At 38.4% G+C, this 20,761-nt stretch overlaps 1 protein-coding gene across 9 annotated transcripts in view; it reads left to right on the top strand.

Annotated features, from left to right (window-relative positions):
• Positions 1–13,493, top strand: part of LOC136885496 (gastrula zinc finger protein XlCGF49.1) — a 34,035-nt gene extending 20,542 nt beyond the window's left edge. For 5 of the 9 annotated variants that reach the window (XM_067158080.2, XM_067158081.2, XM_067158077.2 and 2 more), the window contains exons 4-5: positions 7,304–7,365; positions 11,524–13,493. In XM_067158080.2, coding sequence (XP_067014181.2) covers positions 7,304–7,365; positions 11,524–12,043 — 582 coding nt within the window. In that variant the 3' untranslated portion in view covers positions 12,044–13,493. The remainder of the gene's footprint in view (positions 1–7,303; positions 7,366–11,523) is intronic. The other 4 variants (XM_067158085.2, XM_067158087.2, XM_067158084.2 and 1 more) reach the window with 3 other exon arrangements.
• Positions 13,494–20,761: the final 7,268 nt, after the last annotated feature.

Genomic DNA, 20,761 nt, shown 5'->3' on the forward strand with positions numbered 1-20,761 from the left:
CACCATAGAAATCCAAAGCTGTTCAAACAAGTTCTGGTAAAGTCATGATGACCTTCTTCCTTGATTGCAGGGGCCCTCTACTTGTCGACTTCCTTGAGCGTGGAACGACATTCAAGGCGCAGCGCTATGAAGACACTTTTAAAAAACTGCGACATACCTCAAAATCAAAATGCCCTGGAATGCTCTCAGGCAGAATCATCTTAATTCATGATAATGCTTGCCCCATACTTCCAATCTGGTGAAGGCTACACTTCAACAGTTTGGTTGGGAAACACTTCAACATCCTCCATACAGCCCAGACATTTCACCTAGTGATTTTCACATTTGTCGCGACCTGAATAAAGGCATTCGCGGATGTCATTTTCATTCGGACGAAAACGTGCTAGAGTGGGTTCAGTTGTGGATCCATCAGCAACCTACCTCTTTCTGCAAAACTGGAATTGATCATCTCGTCTCCCAGAAGGATAAATGTGTTAATGCTTTTGGTAATTACTTTTCAATAAAACCGTCCCATGGTCACATTGTAGCAGGTGTTCGGTTTTCATTTGAATGCCCCTTTATATGTTGATAATCAGGCTGCGGTTAGAATTTATGGTAGATTGAATTATTGGTTCAAAGTAGTCACAAGAGTTAAGGTCTGTAATCTTTCACTTTTATTGTTCATGGTAAACATACAGGATCTCTTATTATAAACTAAGACCATTGAGGTGGCGTTTCTTACCCTCTGAGACGTAAGCTGCAGTATGGGAGGCGCGCACATAGTTCTTGACTTTGCAAGAAGCCTGCACATGTTTGTCCTGGCAGGCATCAGTCGTCAGTATGAATCTCAGCCATTAACATGACGAGACAGTTATCATTAAACACTTTATTTTCGTATGTGAAAGTTCTAGTTTCATCTTAATGGTCGTGTGAACAGTCATAACTCTCCCTCTTCATGTGCAAAAAATTCTAATGGTGTTTATGAAGCCCCTCACTATGATAGGAAGATTGGTGTTTTGTGTGGTATTAGTGCAAGACGAATACTTGGGCTTTTTTTTGAGACAACAGTGAATGCAGAGAGACCCAAAATGACATTTTGATGCCGTTTTTCCATCAGTTAATGGAAGAAGATAAATCGCATGGGTGGTTTCAACAAGATTTAGATCTTGCCCTTACAGCAGAAGATTCCCTTCTTACAATCTCAGAAGTGTTTGCAGACAGAGTGATCAGTGCTGGTCTATTTCCCCTCTTATTCTCCAGATCTAACCTGTGTGATTTTTATTTGTGAAGTAAACTGAAAGAAAAAGTGTATGAAACAAATCCTCACACGTTGGAGGAACTGAATGAAAACATTGTGAATGAAATCAGGAACATTACAATGACAGAACTCAACTCACGTCAGCCAGAGTGTGATTACCAGATATAATGCCTGTATAACCCAGGAAGGACGACACTTCCAGCTTCTTTTATAAGGTAAGATTTCATATAAGATTGTATACACGCTTAAAGCAGGGTGGTCATGTGCGACATAATTTCGGCTGAGCCAGCTACAGTAGTGCAGAGTATAAACACTGTGGACATAGTTTATAAGAAAGACTGTAGATCATTTATTAAGGAGGCTACTAGGAATGAGGAAATAAAGGCCAAGTTAGGAATGAAGTCCACAGTTGAAGCTGTAAGTGTAAATTGGCTTCATTGCTAGGGTGATGTGAGGCAAATGGAGGACAGGTTATCAAAGGGAATAGTGGACTCTGCATGGAGGGTAATAAGGGTAGAGAGAGACCAAAGTGATGATGGTTGAACACTGTTTTTTATGATTTAATGGCAAGAGATGAGGAACTGTACGAGTCCACAGGGCTAATAGAAAATAGAGGATTCACAGACTTGCAGACCAAACGCTGCACAAAGTCTTTCATAATAATAACCTGCATTCTCTTTTTGCATGCCGATTGACTTGTCCAGATGCATCAACGTTGATTATGACTTAACTGTGGCAAAATAAATAGCTTTCCATGGTAAAGTTGAATTTCTGTTGCATCAAGCCCGGTTTTAACATTTTTGACGCTTTTATCATGGTTAAAAATTTACCAGTTATGAGCTAGCGGTTAAGCAACTAACCAAGGCTTTAAGGCCTACGTACTCTACATAATCTCGCATGCAAGTTTTATATTGCTTGCATCCAAAATGCTGTGACCTTATCGTTAAAATGGATTTGTCACCGCATCTTGTTTATCTACAGTGTCTTGTGTATGATGAAGAGGGAGAAAGAGACAGGAACAATCTATTTGAAGATAGGATGGACTCCTCGTTTCAAAACAGGGATCGTTTGGAGGAGGAGATTGTGACGTCCTTGTTATGATTAATACACAACTGACTCAAGTTTCCTAGTCGTAGAAATAATATTGTTTCGTCAATTAATCGTCCAAGTCAGTGAACATTTCAGTTTCAAATGCATTAAAATTTGACACTCTTGTTCGCCCTTCCTTTTTCATATTGGCTGATACTGATAACCTGACCTGACAAAACAAAATTAATTAATCATAGAAATAAGGGGCTCTAAATGAAGATATGATTAAAATTACTACAATAATTCATTAATTAATTAATAATTAATAATTAATTCATTTCATTAGAAAACTTCTTTATACAAAATGAAAATAATTTAAATAAATAATATTCGTCCCATAAATAAAGAAAGAATGAAAAAAGACATCTGATGGTTCCAGGCAAAACATACACAACTGGATAAATTAAAGACAAGTGACTGTCGAACTCAACACAGTCTTCTGAATGAAAATGAAAACCTTCAACCTGTTTTCCAGTCATTGACCAGGTCAGGGATGTAATGAACGAAGCAGATATAGGCTAGTATTACGATGGGGTCACCACTCTCAAAGTGATTTATTAATGACTGATAGATGCTATGAAATGAGAATGGAGAGTATTGCTGGAATGAAAAATGACGGAAAACCGAAGTACCTGGAGAAAAACCTGTTCCGCCTACGCTTTGTCCAACAGGAATCTCACATGGAGTGACCGGGATTTGAACCACAGTATCCAGCAGTGAGAGGCAGACATGCTGCCATCTGAGCCACAGAGGCTCTACAGTCTTCTGAATACCACTTTGAAATACTTCTCAGGGGAACAATAGCAACAAAAATAAGCGTCAAGAACCTGTGGTCTTCAAACCAAGGAATAGCGATGGTGTAACAGTTTTAACACATTGAGTGCCAAGCGATCCGATTTGGGTATGTAAGAGTAGTCAAGTTTTTGAACTTCACGTCACCATATGGGGTTGTACCTTTGTTCGAAATCAAGAACTATGCGAACCCATTTGGGTGTGCAGTCAGTGTGTGTTTCAGAGGTGTGTAAAGTCTCTTCCTGCCATCTGTTGACCTTCTATTTATGTACGTGCATAGCCCACCTTTTATTCATCAACTTCTGTTTTAGGCATAAAATCTTAAGGATAATTTAATAAAACCACCAAGTAGGTGGTTTTCAATACGGAACAATAATGAGAGTTGTTAATTCCTGTTTTGGTGTGACCCTTTGTGGGTACGTCACAAGTGCTTTGTAGAGTGACAAAATCATTGTCTATCTCGCGCACGAATTGTTTATATAAGTGTGCAGTGCTGCGAGTTTCCTTTTCCTTTAAGTCACTATGAGTAAATCGAGCAGTAAAAGTCTTAGTGCAGGTAGTCTGGACGATGTATTGAACAAGTCGGACAGTGGTGATGTAGACGATGTATATGGTTACAGTGATTTTGAACCCAGTACAGAGCAAATAGTGATCTCGCACGTTCATCCATATTGATGAATTACATTCTTCAGCACACACTTTCCCACTGTTCTCCGGGTTTCCAAGCTACTGGTTGCAACACTTTTGACTGACTTCAACAGTCTTCAACAATATAGTCACTGGTTTCCCATGTTGCACAATCATAACTGCTAGGTTCTCTTACCCAAATTAAACGTTAGCCCTATACAAACATAATTACGTTTATATTCAGTATTCCCTGACTACAAATTCTTCTGACAATATTATGCTCTTACATCCTGATTTACCAAATTCACATGATTTTCACTAAACAACTTTTTGTACGAAAATTTCCTAACCTAAAATTGGAAGATCGTCTTTAGAAACATTTCCTTACCCAAAGTCCGGGATCGTACTTTTTACGATCCAGTATGAACTAGGTAACCCATCTCTCATAATCAATGGCATATAATGTGTTCCTGGACTGGAAAAGGTAAGTATGGGCAAGCGTCGGGACATTAACTACTGTATAAGTGCGACCCCATACGGCGGTACATGTACAATTCGTAACGACCAATACGGCCCCGTATGGGGTTGCAATATTTTACCTAATATACATAATAAATTAACCTAATATATCATAAATATATCCTCATTTCAGCGATCACTTGCTTCGTTAAGCCTGTGAACGTTTCGGCACCAGGAAGTAACTCAATGTTATTAGGTCACGGCACTAGAGGGAAATCCTATGAATTTTGGTCTGGCACTCAACGTGTTAATGACAATATCATTGTAATAGTTTTACCGTGGTTTTGTAACACCCGATATTTCTTGAGAATGATGCACCCAGGCATAAGACTCTGAAGCATATAATCAACCTTGTTTAACAGCCTTGTAGTTATTTTTATTATTATTATTATCTATATATTAAATTTTTTATGAAAACTAAAGTCAGTCAGTCCGGACATTCTATCCGGTTGATTTCCTTCATTATTTTTTTAACTGAAAGGTATTCAAGCACAGATTTGTCATCAGGTAATATAAATCACTTAACTTCCGCCTTCCACGAATCATTTGATTTTTTCAATTTTTTGTCTCCTTGAAGCAATCGTATCTTTGGTTCTAATTGAGATACGGAGTTTGTTTTGGCTTAAGAACACTCAGTGGATTAAGCTCTTTCATTCCAGCTCTTAACTATTCAAATTGCTTGATTCTGAGAAAGGTTATGAGTGCATATTCAATTTGATGTCTCATTTCTTCAACATTTTTTCTCATTGAAGCAATCATATCTTTTGTTCTAATTGAGGTACGCAGTTCGTTTTGATCTAAAAACACTCAATGGATCAAGCGCTTTCTTTTGAAGTAATAACTACTTAAATTGGTAGATTCTTAGAAAAGATATGAGTACATTTGTCTCCGTGACGAAGATCTTTGAAGGACGTTTTAACAGTTCGGCGCGTAGTGTTGTTCGAAGGAACGTTTAATTCAATTTCTTTCTGTGATGTATTTTCAAGTGTTTTGTTGACATAATATTACGTTCTATTACCACAGCAGATCATTTGCTTTATTTCATTAACTCGAAACTTTGCAAATACATCCATGAGGATAGTACCGAACAACACCATACTTTGTACATTGCGGGCGGAGCCAGCGGGAAACTGCTAGTTATTATTATTTACATTGTTATGCCCTACTTAGGAGCTCGATTGAACCAGTTTAGCTGATGTGTTAGCCTTCTTCTCCTCCCAAAATCTCTTCATCCTCTCGCTGAGCTGCTTCCTTCGTTCTTCTGTCCAAGTTATAGTTTCTCTGGTGTTGGTAGTGTCTTCAAACTGGTGATTGTCGATTTTGGTTTTGAATTTACACCTGTCCTGTAAAATGTCTTTTGAGATGTTTATTTCTTGGAGGTCTGTTTCAATTTCACGAAGTCAGCTGTTCTTGGTTTTAGATGAAAGGGACAGGTTGAGAATTGTTTTAGTTAGTCACTTACTGTTCATTCTGATGATATGTCCATAAAATTTCAATCGTCTTTTCTGAAAAGTGTGAGATAATTTTTCGGAATGACAATATATTTCCTCAGATGATGTTTTCCATACTCCCTCTATACAAACTGGGCCAAAAATTCTCCTTAAAATTTTCCTTTTCTCTTTCTCTATGTCTTTGGTTAGAGCCCCGCCACCAATGATTAACCCATTCACTGCCAAACCCGTATATATACATTTTGGTATAGTGTGTACTTCACCGATCTCACAAATGAACGTGATATATTGTCATGCTTTGAGATTCCTTGGAAATGCTCAAAGAAGTCCTGTACGGCAGATATACCACTCCGCTTCATGTGTTTTGAAAGCGATCTGATGTTATTTCAGCTTCGTTGGAGTGGAACATCTTTCCCACTAACGTGTAGCCATCATGGCGTCTTGAAGTATACATTCATCTCTTTTTGAAGAAGAAATTGAATGTTTCCTTATAAATAGAGATTCTGGAGAGCTATATTTTGATAATGAATACCTAAGTGGTGATATTGAACTACAAGAAAGTGCGAGACAAAGTATTAATTACGAATCTCATGTGGAATTGCCATCTCTTCCTCAGATAAATTATTTTTCCCCAAATGTAAATGATTTTGATAATACCAGTTCTTGGATCAACAATTTTATATTATATTTCAGTAATAGTATCACCGAACTGAGTAGCCTTGCATATTAACATGCTACGGCTATGGAGCCAAGCTCTGCCCTCGGCAGACGAGTGGCTTCGAACCTCAGTGTCAGCTGTACTGAGAATGTTTTTTTTTTTTTTTTTTTCTTCCCTTCTGCACTCCCAAGCAAATCTCGGGGCAGTTCCTATTCATAAGCCACAGCAAATTCCTTCCACTTCCTTAACCAGTTTCATTGACCATAATTCATTTCATATTCATTATCTTCTCAGTTGAGGTTTGCATCAGGAAGGGCATCCAACTGTAAAAGTATGGTGCAAAATATAATCTCACTTCATCCCCAGTACCGTTTTGGGCTGCGGGGCTAAGGGGACGATATGCATTCCATTAATAGTATCAGTAAATATGTATCTGTAGAAGTGCTCCTTGCTTTAAAAAAACCCAGCCCGGCCTGGTCATCAAAACTCAGTAGTGAAAATGTTAAGGTTTCTGAAGCATATAACGCTTCAGGTTTGATTACTGTATTACAGTGTCAAAGTTTTGTTTTCCAAGATATTGATTTTTTTTATTGTACCTGTTCCAAGTGATCCTGTAAGTTTTCTGTACCTTGGAAATTCTTTCCTTATTTTCTTTGTGGTTTAAATCAGAGGGCTGAATAATTTCTTCCAAATATTTGAATTAGTTCACCTGAAAGATTTTGCCAAATTTGGTGATCATAGGTTGTCCATCTAAGTATCATGAAGCTCCTCCTGTGTATTGAGTTTCCTCATATGTGATTTGAAGTCCTGTTTTGATGGCAATTTCATGTAATTTTTCAATGGTATTATTATTATTATTATTATTATTATTATTATTATTATTATTTGAATGATAATACTAAATGTAATATTGATTTCTATTTGTTCCAGGATGTGAAAGAAGAAATTTGTGAAGAAGATGGTAATGTTTATAATGGATCTTTTTTGGATGAGTAAGTGTAAATATATCAAGCTGGTCTTACCAGTCAGTGTTAAGTATATAACCATGCCAGGAAATGAACCACTAGCAGACTGGTATCATATGTGACTTGAGCAAAGAGAGGTGTAACATAATGAAACAAGTTTTGTTAAATCTGTGTTTGACAGTATCTGTTCGTCACCATTGGTCATCATTGGCATCAAAAGAACAAGTTACAATAGTATGTGGAATTTTGAAATGGTCATCACACTTCATTGTGTCTAATATTCATCAGGTTAAAGTTTTGTTCGTGAGTGTAGTAATTCTGGGATCATTTCAAAAGCATATCCACAAAAAAGTTCTTTATAGAGTTGGTCATTTTCTGCATGTTCAGACTCTGTCATTAAAATATAGATGGTAAATATTAAAAAGGCTATTCCTTGTCTTAGTCTTAGAAAATAGAGAATTAGAGATAAGTATTGGAGCTTCAACATAATCGTAGAAGTGATTTCTTTACTTGCACTGTTATTATCCAGGGACCTATAAAGATTTTAATTTCCTCTTCAGATTTTTTGGGGGGAGTAGCCGGTTTTGTATTCTGGTGTGTGTTGCCTATTAATTTTTTCAACCAACATTTGGCACCATTCTCCAGGCATTAATTATGTTGCAAATTGTAGAACATCAGGAGGATCTCAAACCTGGCATTAAAAATCCATATTTATTGACTTAGGGATCATTTGAACACCACTGTTGGCAGCCCTGAAAATGGTTTTTCATGGTTTCCCATTTTCAAACTAGGCAAATGCTGGGGCTGTACTTTAATTCAGGCCATGGTCACTTCCTTCCCGCTCCTAGTCCTTTCGTATAGTAACGTTGCTGTAAGGCCTAGCTATGTCAGTATGACGAATTGAAAAATAAATTGGATTACATTTTTGACTCGCTATCCACTTATATTTAATATATTTTACCCTGAATGAGCAATCCATAAACCATCTTTATTGAGCATGGCTTCAGAGGCGAGAGAGACGTTCAGAGCTTGTACTTGGTCTGGTGTGATAAGTGAATGGTAGATCTGGGTTCATGTCTTGAGCAGCATCTAGTTGATTTCTAACAAGTAGCACATGAAATTCTTTGTGAGACAGCTTTTCCCCCCAGGACAACATAGCCCATATGGGTATTGAACCTCTCAACAGTGAGAGGTTTCAGTGCATTGTCATTGTTGTCCACTTACTGTTTTATTTTTAGCAGGAAAAGAAGCCTTCACATTCTTCTGCACATTGGTTTGATGAATTTATCAGTAAGAGAACAAGTAAATACTTTTCATAAGCCAGAATTCACAGTGAACTCTGCGGTTGATATTTCAACTACGTCTCCATTTCAAAGTGTAATGTTATGGTTGATAAAAAAAACGCCTGAAAAGCCTTACATCTGATCTGTTTTTTGACATGCTCTGTTGGTGGAAAAATATCTAATTCCCTCCTTGGGAACTTAGAATTTCCATGTGGTTGATAAATCGGCCACAGTTTCTGACTGACTGTAATGTATTGGCTGATATATTAAGCGCTCGTCCGATAAAGTTTAAATACAATTGGTATATTAGTAGTTACAAAATTATTAGTTTGGTTTATAATGAAAGTACTTTGTTTGCAATCAGTTGATTTTATATGCCTATAATTTATCATGTGTTCATTAAATTTATTCAGGGTGGAAAGATCTGGAATGAATGTTTTGTATATTAAATGTTAACATTAATGTAAGGTTAATTTGCTTGAGTATGAACAACAATTATCCCATCTTGTGTCCAGAAAGATGATTATCAGTCACTCTTTAAAGCATTCACAGTTTGAAACAAATTCTAACACAGTTTACTAGTTATCTCACAGTACCTCACAAACTTTTTCAGCACTGAGTGTGTTGGCAGTGTGGTATGCAGACTACCTAGCTGTAAGCTTGCTTTGGTGGATTAAAATCCTACCATTGGCCCTGAAGATTTTTTTTTGTACTTCCCCGTTTCCACACCAAGAATATGTACCTTAATTAAGACCACAACTGCATCCCACCTACTCCTAGGTCTTTCATTCCCTATCATCTCCAAAAACAATCTGGGTTAGAGTGTGGTAATTCTCATTGTAGAGAAGTTGCAGCCCTGGTGTGCCTGCTCAGAAAGCAACAATGTCTAAACACTGCAATATGGAAAAATAAGAGTTTGCAACCTCTCATCCAGTGCATAGAAACCATTATCCTAAGAACTTTTTTTGATACCATGGCCAGGAAAGGTCTCTCTCACAGAAGGCAAACTGTAGGTCAAGTATGAGCAGCCATCATTCACATTAATAACAGACCTAGATATTCACAAATAATAAAATGTATAACTTATTTTACTTAGCAAGAATAAATTTAGCTGGTCACAATGAAGAACTGATAGAATTATCTTCTATGCACACACACTACTGCAACATTTATTATCCTACTTATTTCAGTGGACAAAGTGACCCTGTGATAACACCAACATGTTGGACCTACTCTGTCACCTAGTAACCAATAAGAACTAATTGATCAACCATTTTATACGCTCCCATCATATCTGTTTACTGTGTAACTATTAGCTTGAAAGTGGGAGATAGTGGGTTCAAAGATGGTTTTCCCTGGTTTACCATTTTTGCATCAGACAAATCCTGGGGCTATACGCCTTGAATAACACATTGATGACATGTCCCAGAATTCTCCTTTTTTACACACAACATCATTTGCAGTTTGTTATCTGTTGACCAAATTTTGAACAGTTTGTAAGTATGTCATGAAATAGTGGGGTTGTACATGTTAGTGCCAATATATTTTTCAACTTGCATGCTCTTTGCAGACATGAAAACTATATATATACGTGGGTGTTCTATCTCAAGAGTACATGGGAACTTGCCTTGTGACGAGAAACTATTTCAAGATTTAAATGCAGATTAATTATCTGAGGTGTCACTAGGGTGACAGGCCCTGAGAATTCTCGTAATTTCTCGACTGACAGTGGGTAATGGGCTGCGAAAATTCTCATTTTTGTGCACCTCATATTTTCGTGATCGTAGTAATAATTTTATGGCAAGATCATACTATTCAAATGGTGAAGACATGAATATAGAGTGTAAGGCAGCTATCACTGTATCTTTTTGTTTAAACTTTCATGTCATTAACAAAATAATATCAGAAATGTGGAGCTGTTCCCTTGAGCTTTAGTACAGGTGTCAACATGGTGCAGCACATTCTGTTGCTTACAGATACCGGTACTTATGAAAATGAGAACCTACAACCTGTTTTCCAGTCATTGACCGGGTCAGGAATGAAATGAATGAAACAGATATAGGCTGTTAGTACGATGGGGTCGTCACTCCCAAAGTGATTTAGTAATGACTGATAGATGCTATGAAATGAGAATGGAGAGTGTTGCTGGAATGAAAGATGACAGGGAAAACCGGAGTACCCGGAGAAAAACCTGTCCCGCCTCCGCTTTGTCCAGCACAAATCTCACATGGAGTGACCAGGATTTGAACCACGGTATCCGGCGGTGAGAGGCCGACGCGCTGCCGTCTGAGCCACGGAGGCTCACCGGTACTGATATTTGTGATTAATTCTGTGCCGACTGGTTTTCAGATATTACCATGTGGTAGTGAATTGGTTATTTCTAATGATGAATGGCTAACACTAAATGGGTAACCATAAAGAAAAGTCCTTGTACTCTTGAATATAATATGTACATGAAAGGTGCAGTATCTTTCCCACTACACCATGCTGAGGAAGGCTATTAAATGGAGCCACAATGGGTGCTCTTTTGAAAGGAATCGCACCATACACACTACTAAGCTATGTGGTTAGTTTAGGTTATGTTAGTTGGAGGTCGATATCTTTACTTTTCAAGTTACAGTAGTTTGAGACCAATGGTGTAACTTTCTTTCTTGGAGGTTTGAACTTTCTTGGAGGTTTGAACTTTCCTGTCAACATCCAGCCTCTGTTCAGGGCCTGTCATCAGTGTCTTGAGATCACAATCCCTTTCTTTCCTATGTAATCATTGCCATAAATCTATTTGAGTTTGTGCAATGTTAAATCACCATCAAAAAATATTTAAAAATCTGTTAGGGTTTTCTTCTGAATATCAAACTATAATTCTTTCTCAAAGTATAGTAATGACTTGTGTTGTATTCTTCAGCACTGCAGATTCTGAACACGAGGGAACCAGGAAAAGAAAACTAAATTCATCTGCATGTGATTCAGATGAATATTCATCCACTCCACATGATGGGAATGCAAAGTTATCCTGCAGCTCCTGTGGAAAGAAATTTGGCAACACTTGGATATTGAAGAGCCACATGAAAGTTCATACTGGAGAGAAGCCGTATAGGTGCCCAACATGTGGACGGAGTTTTGCGCAGAGTGGTGTTCTTGAGAGACACAAGCGAACTCATACTAATGAACGACCCTTTACCTGCAACGATTGCGACAGGACATTTGCTCAGATAGGGAGCCTTCGTATCCATATGAAGGTGCACAGTTCTGGAAAACATTACTGCAAGATATGTGGGAAGACCTTTCCTGGTCTTAGTGCCTACAACCAGCATTACAAGTTAAACCACACAGCAGGCGGGCCAATTATCTGTACTGTTTGTGGCAAGATGGCTTCAAATTTAGTGCAACACATGCGGAGACATGAGCCTCAAAAGAAAAAGTAACTAATGCAGCATGTAGGGTATTGAGAGTCTGATGACTGAGTTATGTAGGGTTTGATTAATCATGATATACAAAAGAAAGTAGAATTCACATGCCCTGGGTGTGATCACAACCGGTGGAAGTTTGTGCTAAAATGCAGTTGAGTGTTCTAATATTCCAGTAAGAAACTGAACAAACAAATAAACCCACAGGAAAATATTGGCAATGTGTAGTACTTGCCTCCTGATGAAAAATGAAGTCCTTACTTTGTTGTTTCTGGCTGCAGAACTTTTCCATGACTTTACAGTTGAACCCCTCAGGTTGTCAGTCATATTCTTCTCAGGTAAGAGCATTGCAAGGACACTAAGCCGTTGCAGTAAATTGGTGTTTTGAACAAAAGGTCTCAATTCTGTTGAGGGAAGAGAATCTCTGTTTCGACAGTTGAGTAATATTTTCAACAATCTGTTATTCTCAGAGAATGTGTCTTGTAAATTGCTGGTCAGGCTGAATTGTATTAGTAGTTCAGCTCCTTCAGTGTTTCTGAGGTCTGATATAAAACTGAAAGCTCCACCTTAAATCTCCATTTCTCTAGCATGCCATAAATCTGGCAAAAGCATTAAGTTATCTCTAAGGAAAATTGTATATTTTTGCTGTTTTTATGAGGAGTTGTATTTATTTAGCAGGAGGATCTGGCAGAGGGTTAAGCAACCACATTGTTTTGGCTGTGGGTCTTGTAGCACAACTTGTGATTTATTGCCACAATATGCACATAGCATGCTTATGTGTGTTTATAGGCCCTACTTGTGAATGACATCATGGTACCTTTCCACAATTTCAGCACAGAATGACATAGCTACTTTCTTGTGAACTGAAGCCAAGCCAGTACTTCAGAGCCTTCCATCAGTTTTGTTTATAAAACAGTAACTGGAGTGAAGAGAATAACATTCTTTAAGATAGAATTACCAGTGTATTACAGTTCATTACCACACAAGACACTGCATAAAATGTACAGAAGAATTGATGTAGCATCCGGGATCTGATGGCGCATGATGTTCAGAAGAAAGTGAAATTCATTCAGCATTTAGTGAAGTAATTTGGTGCTTGTTAGGTTGAGTGTAAAACTGAAAATACTCTATTTTTGATACTATTATTATGCCAGTTAAGTAAATTGTTTTATGTTCTAAATTTACAGACCATACTATTGAAGTATGCGCATAGATAATGTATAAGGGAAGTCCCTCTCGAGTGAAGTCAGGGCAGCACTACAGCAGTACTACATATCTCATTGTTGTAATAATAACACCTCTAAATGTAGCTGCCTGTGACCAACTATGTATGTGACAATAATGGATATAGTTTCATAATAAAAAATATGTTTAAAATATCACTACCTCAGTGCCTATTAACCTTTTCATTTAAGATATGGTCTGCCTTGCAAAATCACATATACTGACTTATTTGTAAAAACTGACATGGATAACAACATTAAAAGGTATAATAATTAAAAAGTATTTGTATTAATTAAAATTGACCAAGAAAGTGGCTGTCTGGTGTGGGTCACGTAGCTGTCAGCTTGCATTCGGGAGATAGTGGGTTCGAACCCCACTCTCGGTAGCCCTGAAGATGGTTTTGAATGGTTTCCCATATAACACAAGGCATCGAGTTTATGGCCACGGTCTTTTCCTTCCCACTGCTAACCCTTTCCTATCCCATTGTCACCATAAGACTTGTCTATATCGGTGCGACGTAAACCATTGTAAAAAATAAAATTGGTAATAAGAATGTTCAGGAGGAGATCAAATCAGCCGAGATGATCTTTAGGCCTAGACTTGTTATTGCAACGCATTGCTATGGTAGCCATAAGAAAAACATTGTGTACGTAATGTATGGTCCATGATGGATTCATTCTTTTATTTTCGGTTTGAATTTCTCCTTTTTTCATCGCTTATTCTCCCTCCCGTCGTGTATTCTTTACATAAGAATTGATAATCTCCATATATGAGAGAATGAACTGCATTGGATTTAAAAAAGCACTTCTCCCTTGTCACAAAAGCTACTTTAAGTGGACTGATGTGGAAGTATCAGTGAGGTCATTGCATAGAGAATAATTTGGGAAACTGAGCGATATGAAAATAATACTAATTTTAAAAAATTGTGTTGGAAAAGTTACACACGTTCAACAAAGCATACGTATACTATTAAGTGGGAGAAGGATGGAAGATTATCCATCAATCACCACTATCTGTATTTAAGGCTGTCACACATGTGGCAGATTCCCTATCATTTGTTTACCTACTCTTTTCTTAAATGATATCAGAGAAGACGGAAATTTTTCAAACGTCTCCCTTGCCAAGTTATAACTGGTTTGCCATTCTTCTTGTAAGCTGTGCAGTGGCAACTGAAAAAAAAATGTGCCTTGAGTGCTGCTCTCTGTTAAACATGTGAATGCATGAGAAACAACCTTTTGAGTTTTTTAATGTTGTTGAGAACTATCTTAATAATTATAATCCCAGTCCAATCAAACCAGAATTTTAGGAGTTACAAGTGTTTTGATGGGGATTTGTGTGCTTCAAGATCAGCACTATGATATACACATGAAAAATGATAGAAGTATTAGATTCAATGGTCAGCATCACATAAATCTTATCCTGAAGAATCCAAAAATGTGTCACCTTGCAATGACGGAAAACATAGGGTGACTTACAGAGGGCCAAAAAAAACGGATGCTGCAGAGACTGAAATGGAATGCAGTAGTCTACAGAAGCCAACCTAGTATCCAGCAATGCCATCTACAACAACTCGTCACAGGGAAATAACATGGCATATATAAGCAATTGTATTGTTTAAGCTACCTTACCTGGCACTCTCGAAAGTCGAGAGCCTGTGAGATTACCCCTTTTAATTGTTTTTTTATGACAGGCAGGGATTACTGTGGATGTATTCCATTGGCCCCTTTAACAAAAGGAGATCTACTATATTTTTACTTGGCCATACCCAGAATCCTAATGGAATGTTTCAACCATTGATTATAAGAAAGGGTATCCAAGAGACCACAACTACCTTTGTAAGGAGGAAAACTTTCAAAAATTGATGTACTTGATGTTTTTTTAATTTAATCAATGCTATTGTTAGAAGATTGCAAGGTATGGGAAATCTTGATATCACAAAATGGAAGAACATGGTCTTCAGAAGGTAGATTTGCAGAAAATGGTGTTCAGGAGATCACCAAGACTGAAAATTATGGTCCTGGGGAATTTTTACACTATTAGTATGTACCCAATTGACATGCCTGGTATTTTTTTCTTTTTTTTTGTGTTTAACCAAAAGTTTTCTTTAAACTTTAGGTGCATTTTTTTCAAACCCTATTACTCTGTTTTTCTGGTTGTCAATAGGCTGCAGTACACACCCTCTCTCCAGGGGTCATAAATGTGGAGGGCCCAACCCAGGGTTATGGGTGAAGACCTCAATGGCGTCTGTGGCAGAGAAGGTGGACTTTGGTATGGTGGAGAGGGCAGAAGGGGCAACCCTGTACTCAGGGGATTAAAACGAGTACAATATAAATCCAGAAGAAGGTCAACAGCTTCAACGGCGGATGAGGAATATAATTCCCAACGGCGAAGAAGGTGGAAGAACTGTCTTTGAAACACACGCAGCGTCTGTTCTCCAGGTTAGGGGCGACTGCAAAAGGCGTCTGTTCTCCAGGTTAGGGGCGGCCTAAAATAAACTCTGGGGCTTACAACTTCAGTTTTAACACTGAGGTATGGGCTGTACCCATCCTCTCAATTATTTTCAACTTAAGGCATGATGGAAACACTTTCGGTAAAGATTACTCCAGGGGGCAGCCGGAAACGGAAATCCCCTATCGCCATGAGCGATGCAATCAGGCCGTCGGATTCTGGAGAGCCTGAAACATCGTGTGGGGAAGAGTCGGAGCTTCCCAGAACCTCATCACAGAAGGTACGACCCAAGCAAAAACACCTGCTTGGAACGTTGAATATCAATATCCTCCTAAAAACGGGAAAACTGAAGCAGCTAATCAAAGTTATGGAAGAATGGAACATTTGCATAATGGCATTACAAGAAACCAGATACCTTGATGAAAACCCAATGGATTCAGAGAGTTTCAGAATCTTAAGAGCTCAAGGATAACAAGGCGCCAGGTGAAGATGGCGTAGTGGCAGAAATGTGGAAGATTGGAGGAGAAATCACAGCGGAAGCAATTCTTCGCTGTATAGAAGATATATGGAAAACTGGGAGGATCCCTGCAGACTGGAAATGTGCGCTTATACATCCGCTCCACAAGAAAGGTAACCGAACAGACCCGAACAACTACAGAGGGATCTCTTTACTGTCAAGAACAACTCCAACGTAACAATTCTTGGAACAACCTTTGTAGTCAAAAAGAACATAATTGAATCCGTAATTGATTTCGCTTCACTATCAGAGAGGATCTCACTCCTCTCTTTCAAGTCGGGAAATAAGGTGTATACGATTATCAATGCGCACGCACCGATAAATGAAGATAATAAGAAAAACCCAGAAAAGGTGGAAGATTTCTGGGAAATGCTCGAAGATGCAACTTTAAAAATCCCTCCACATCACACAAAGATCTTGCTTGGTGACTTCAATGCTCAGGTGGGCAGGGAAAAAAAGTACAGAAAAATTGTAGGAGACTACCTGGCACATAAACGAACAAATAGGAATGATGAAAGACTCATTGCCTTCTGTAGACAATTCAGCCTCAAATTAATGTCCACATACTTCAAAGCACTCCCAAAGAAGAAGAAAACGTGGGTTTCCCCTAATGCAATGCTGGGGGAATTTCAGATAGACCATGTGGCAATAACAGCCAGAAATCGAAAAGAAATTCTTAATGTAAAAGTAAGAAAAAGTGCCAACATTGATTCAGACCATTACCTCTCGGAAATCAAAACAAGATTCCTACCGAACAGAATCAAGCCAAAAGCTAACAAGAAACCCAGAATCAATACAGAAATACTAAAGCAGAACAAAGAAAAGTACATCAAGAATCTGTCAAACCTGGACATGAATAACTGGGAAGAAATGAAAGTATCCTTGATCAAAGCATCTGAAGGTTTGGGGAACCCTCCACGAAAACGTAAGCACAGGTGGTGGACTGAAAAATGTGATGAAGCACTTGAAAAAAGATTAAAATCCTGGAAGAGGTGGAATTCCAACAAGACAGAGGAAAAGTGGGAAGAGTTCAGGAATCAAAGGAAGGAATCAGCCAAAATCGTACGAGGTGAAAAGAGAAAATATGACAGAGATAGGGTGGAAAAGGCAGAAGAAGAATTTAGAAAGAACAACAGCAGAAATTTTTACAGAATATTCAAAGAGGAACTACAAGGTTATCAACCACCAAGTCTCTGCTTCCAGCGAACAGACGGCAGCATTGCTACCAATAACAAAGAAAACTGCCAACTCCTAGCAGACTATTTCAAAGAGCTGCTAAACTGTGAAGAACCTCTGGACAGACTAGAGACCCAGCAACCAATCTGTGAGAACCCAGATTCTAAACCTCCAAATCTAGACGAAATCAAACAGGTAATCAAAGAGCTCAAGGATAACAAGGCGCCAGGTGAAGATGGCGTAGTGGCAGAAATGTGGAAGATTGGAGGAGAAATCACAGCGGAAGCAATTCTTCGCTGTATAGAAGATATATGGAAAACTGGGAGGATCCCTGCAGACTGGAAATGTGTGCTTATACATCCGCTCCACAAGAAAGGTAACCGAACAGACCCGAACAACTACAGAGGGATCTCCTTACTGTCAATTGCTTATAAGATATTCTCTAAAGTTCTACTAAACAGAGTTCAAGAACAGACTGACCACCTCATTGGAGAATACCAAGCTGGTTTCCGAAAAGGAAGGTCGTGCGCAGAACAAATTTTCAACCTCAAAAGTATACTGCGAACAAGAGCAATAAGGAGCCAGAACACCGTAGTCGTCTTTATCGATTTCACAAAAGCATATGACTCAATAGACAGACAAACCTTATTAAAAGTCCTAGAGGAGTTTGGAATTGACAAGAAAACTAGAGAACTCATTAAACAAACCCTGACGGATACCATCTCGAAAGTCAAGTTCCTCGGAGATATATCAATCCCGTTCGAAATTAAGACAGGGGTCAGACAAGGAGATGGACTGTCCCCGATCCTCTTCAACCTAGTTTTGGAGAAAATAATGAAAACTTGGGAAGAAGCTCTGAAATCGGAAGGGATAAGAGGAATACACCTTGGAAGAGAAGGCCAGAACTTGGAAATTAAATGTCTAGCTTTTGCCGATGACCTCGCCGTCTTAGCTAAAAATCGAGAAGACGCTATAAAGATGATAGAGAAACTGCACGAAATTGCCGGAAAAGCAGGTCTTAAAGTTTCTTACGGAAAGACGGAGTATATGGAGTATAGACACGGAAATGAGAAGTACGTAGAGATAAAGTATGGGAAAATTAAAAGGGCAGAGAAGTTCAGATACCTGGGAGAATGGATCCAACCCAATGGGCTAGACAAAGAGGCTATCAAAGGAAGAATCCAGAAAATTAGAATTGGCCTACAAACTAACCCAGAGTATGTACAACAAACGGGCGATATCCTACATGGCCAAAATCCGACACTATCATTCAGTAGTCAAACCAGAAGGATTGTATGCCTCAGAGTGTCTTATTTTGAATAAAAAAGGGGAGCTACAAGAACTGGAAAAGAAAGAAAGGAAGATCCTAAGGAAGATTCTGGGACCCCAGAAAACTACTGATGGAACCTGGAAAAAAAGGAAAAACAAGGATCTTTATAAGTAAACGGAAAAGATCTCAGACACAATGAGGAAGCGAAGGTTGAACTTCTACGGACATCTAGTAAGAATGGATGAAAGCAGACTGACCAAAAAGATCTTTAAGTACATTGTAGAATTGAAGGCCACCACTAAGTGGGTAGAAGAGGTCAAAAGAGATGCAGAAGAAGTTGGAATTACACTAGAGGTGATCAATAAAAGGAAAAAGTTTAGAAACATAATCAACAAAATCAAATTTTTTGAGGAAAAACCACCTTAAAAGAAGCCCAACCGGATAATCTCTGAGGAGGAAAATACGAAGCGAGAGAATGAAAAGGTTCTGGGAAGAGAAGAGAAGAAAGGCCAACAAGCCTTAAGTTATATGCGGTCCACAGTTGGCCAAATTCGGAAGAAGAAGAAGCTGAAGAAAAAGGGTGCAGTACAGCCAGTAATGTAACTCGGGTAGGGGTGCCATTTGACTTGTTCAAATAAATAAACTAGAAAGAACTAACGATGAAATTTGCTACAGTAAAAGCAGGAAAACTTGGATTTTTTCTCAATATTGTTTTATTTGAAATCAAAGTACAATAGTTATGATAATATTTACTTATGAATTCCATGGGATCTATTATGAGTTCACCTGAATTACTCAAAACATTGTTCATTTCCTTTTTCCCTCCCTACCTAAGATTCTTTCTTACTGCTGAAAGGTTTTCCTGCTGCTTGACTTAGCCTTTCCGGGTTATTGTCAAAATCTTCCCACGACTTATTTTTTAATTCAACAACTATTTGTTTCACACTGTTTCTTTCATCTACGTACAATTCCCTGTCTGCATCGGCCCTTGTTTGGAGCCATTTATGATAAGCCTACTTTTTTACATTTACAAGCTGCTCTCACTTCATCATTCCACCAAGATGTTTGCTTTTTCCTGTATTTACATACAGTCGTTCCTAGGCATTCCCTTGCCGTTTCTACTACAGCATCCCTGTATGCCACCCATTTTCTTTCTATATTCTGAACCTGCTTACTGTCCTCTGTTCAAAACTTCTCACTGATCATATCTATGTACTTCTGTTTTAATTTCCTTGTCCTGGAGATTTTCTACCCATATTCGTTTGCAGACAGATTTCACTTTCCCTACCTTAGGCATGGAGATACTTAGTTCACTACAGATCAGATAGTGGTCTATATCATCGAAAAATCTCCAAAAAACCTGTATATTCAACAGACTTCCTGAATTTGAAGTCGGTTAAGATATAGTGTATTATGGATCTGGTACCCCTACCCTCCCATGTGTAGTGGTGAATACCCTAGTCTTATGCTTGAAGAATGTATTTGTAACTGCTAAACCCGTACTAGCACAGAATTCCAGCAAACGCTTCCCATTCCCATTAGCTTCCATATCTTCTCCACATTTACCAATCACTCTTTTTAACATAATGGAAAAAATTGTACTTATCTGGATTGCTGAAGCTAAGACAATAAGTACAATTTTTTTCCATTGTGTTGACACAATGCGGACCGGTCCCGAGAGAACTCGTGTTTGCCTGGCCGAGCATTGCAGACCGTTCCCGAGTTATCTCATGTTAGCAGCAGACTGAAGTGTAGTGCTATCTTTTGAGATATGCTAGAACTATTTGGAAGTCAAGGGTGATAGAACTCTGTTATGTATGGTTCCACACAATCGATAGTCGCATTTGTTTTCGATTATTCTTCATATCATCGATTTTCTTTGCATTTCCTGACGACATGTGTACAAAGTGTAAAACAGCCATGCAAGATGGCGGCGCCCAGGGATCACATGTGTTTAGACAGGGTGAAATTATTCGTGAATTATGTGCTGATACAGGCTCCAAATATCCAAGTGATGCTGAATATTTAAAGTTTGATGATTAAATATCTTCTAACAGAAATGTTTCGAGTGATGATGTGGATATAGCCTTATCTTTAAGGT

Source organism: Anabrus simplex, chromosome 14 (assembly GCF_040414725.1).
Source record: "Anabrus simplex isolate iqAnaSimp1 chromosome 14, ASM4041472v1, whole genome shotgun sequence".
Taxonomy (NCBI): Eukaryota; Metazoa; Arthropoda; class Insecta; order Orthoptera; family Tettigoniidae; genus Anabrus; species Anabrus simplex.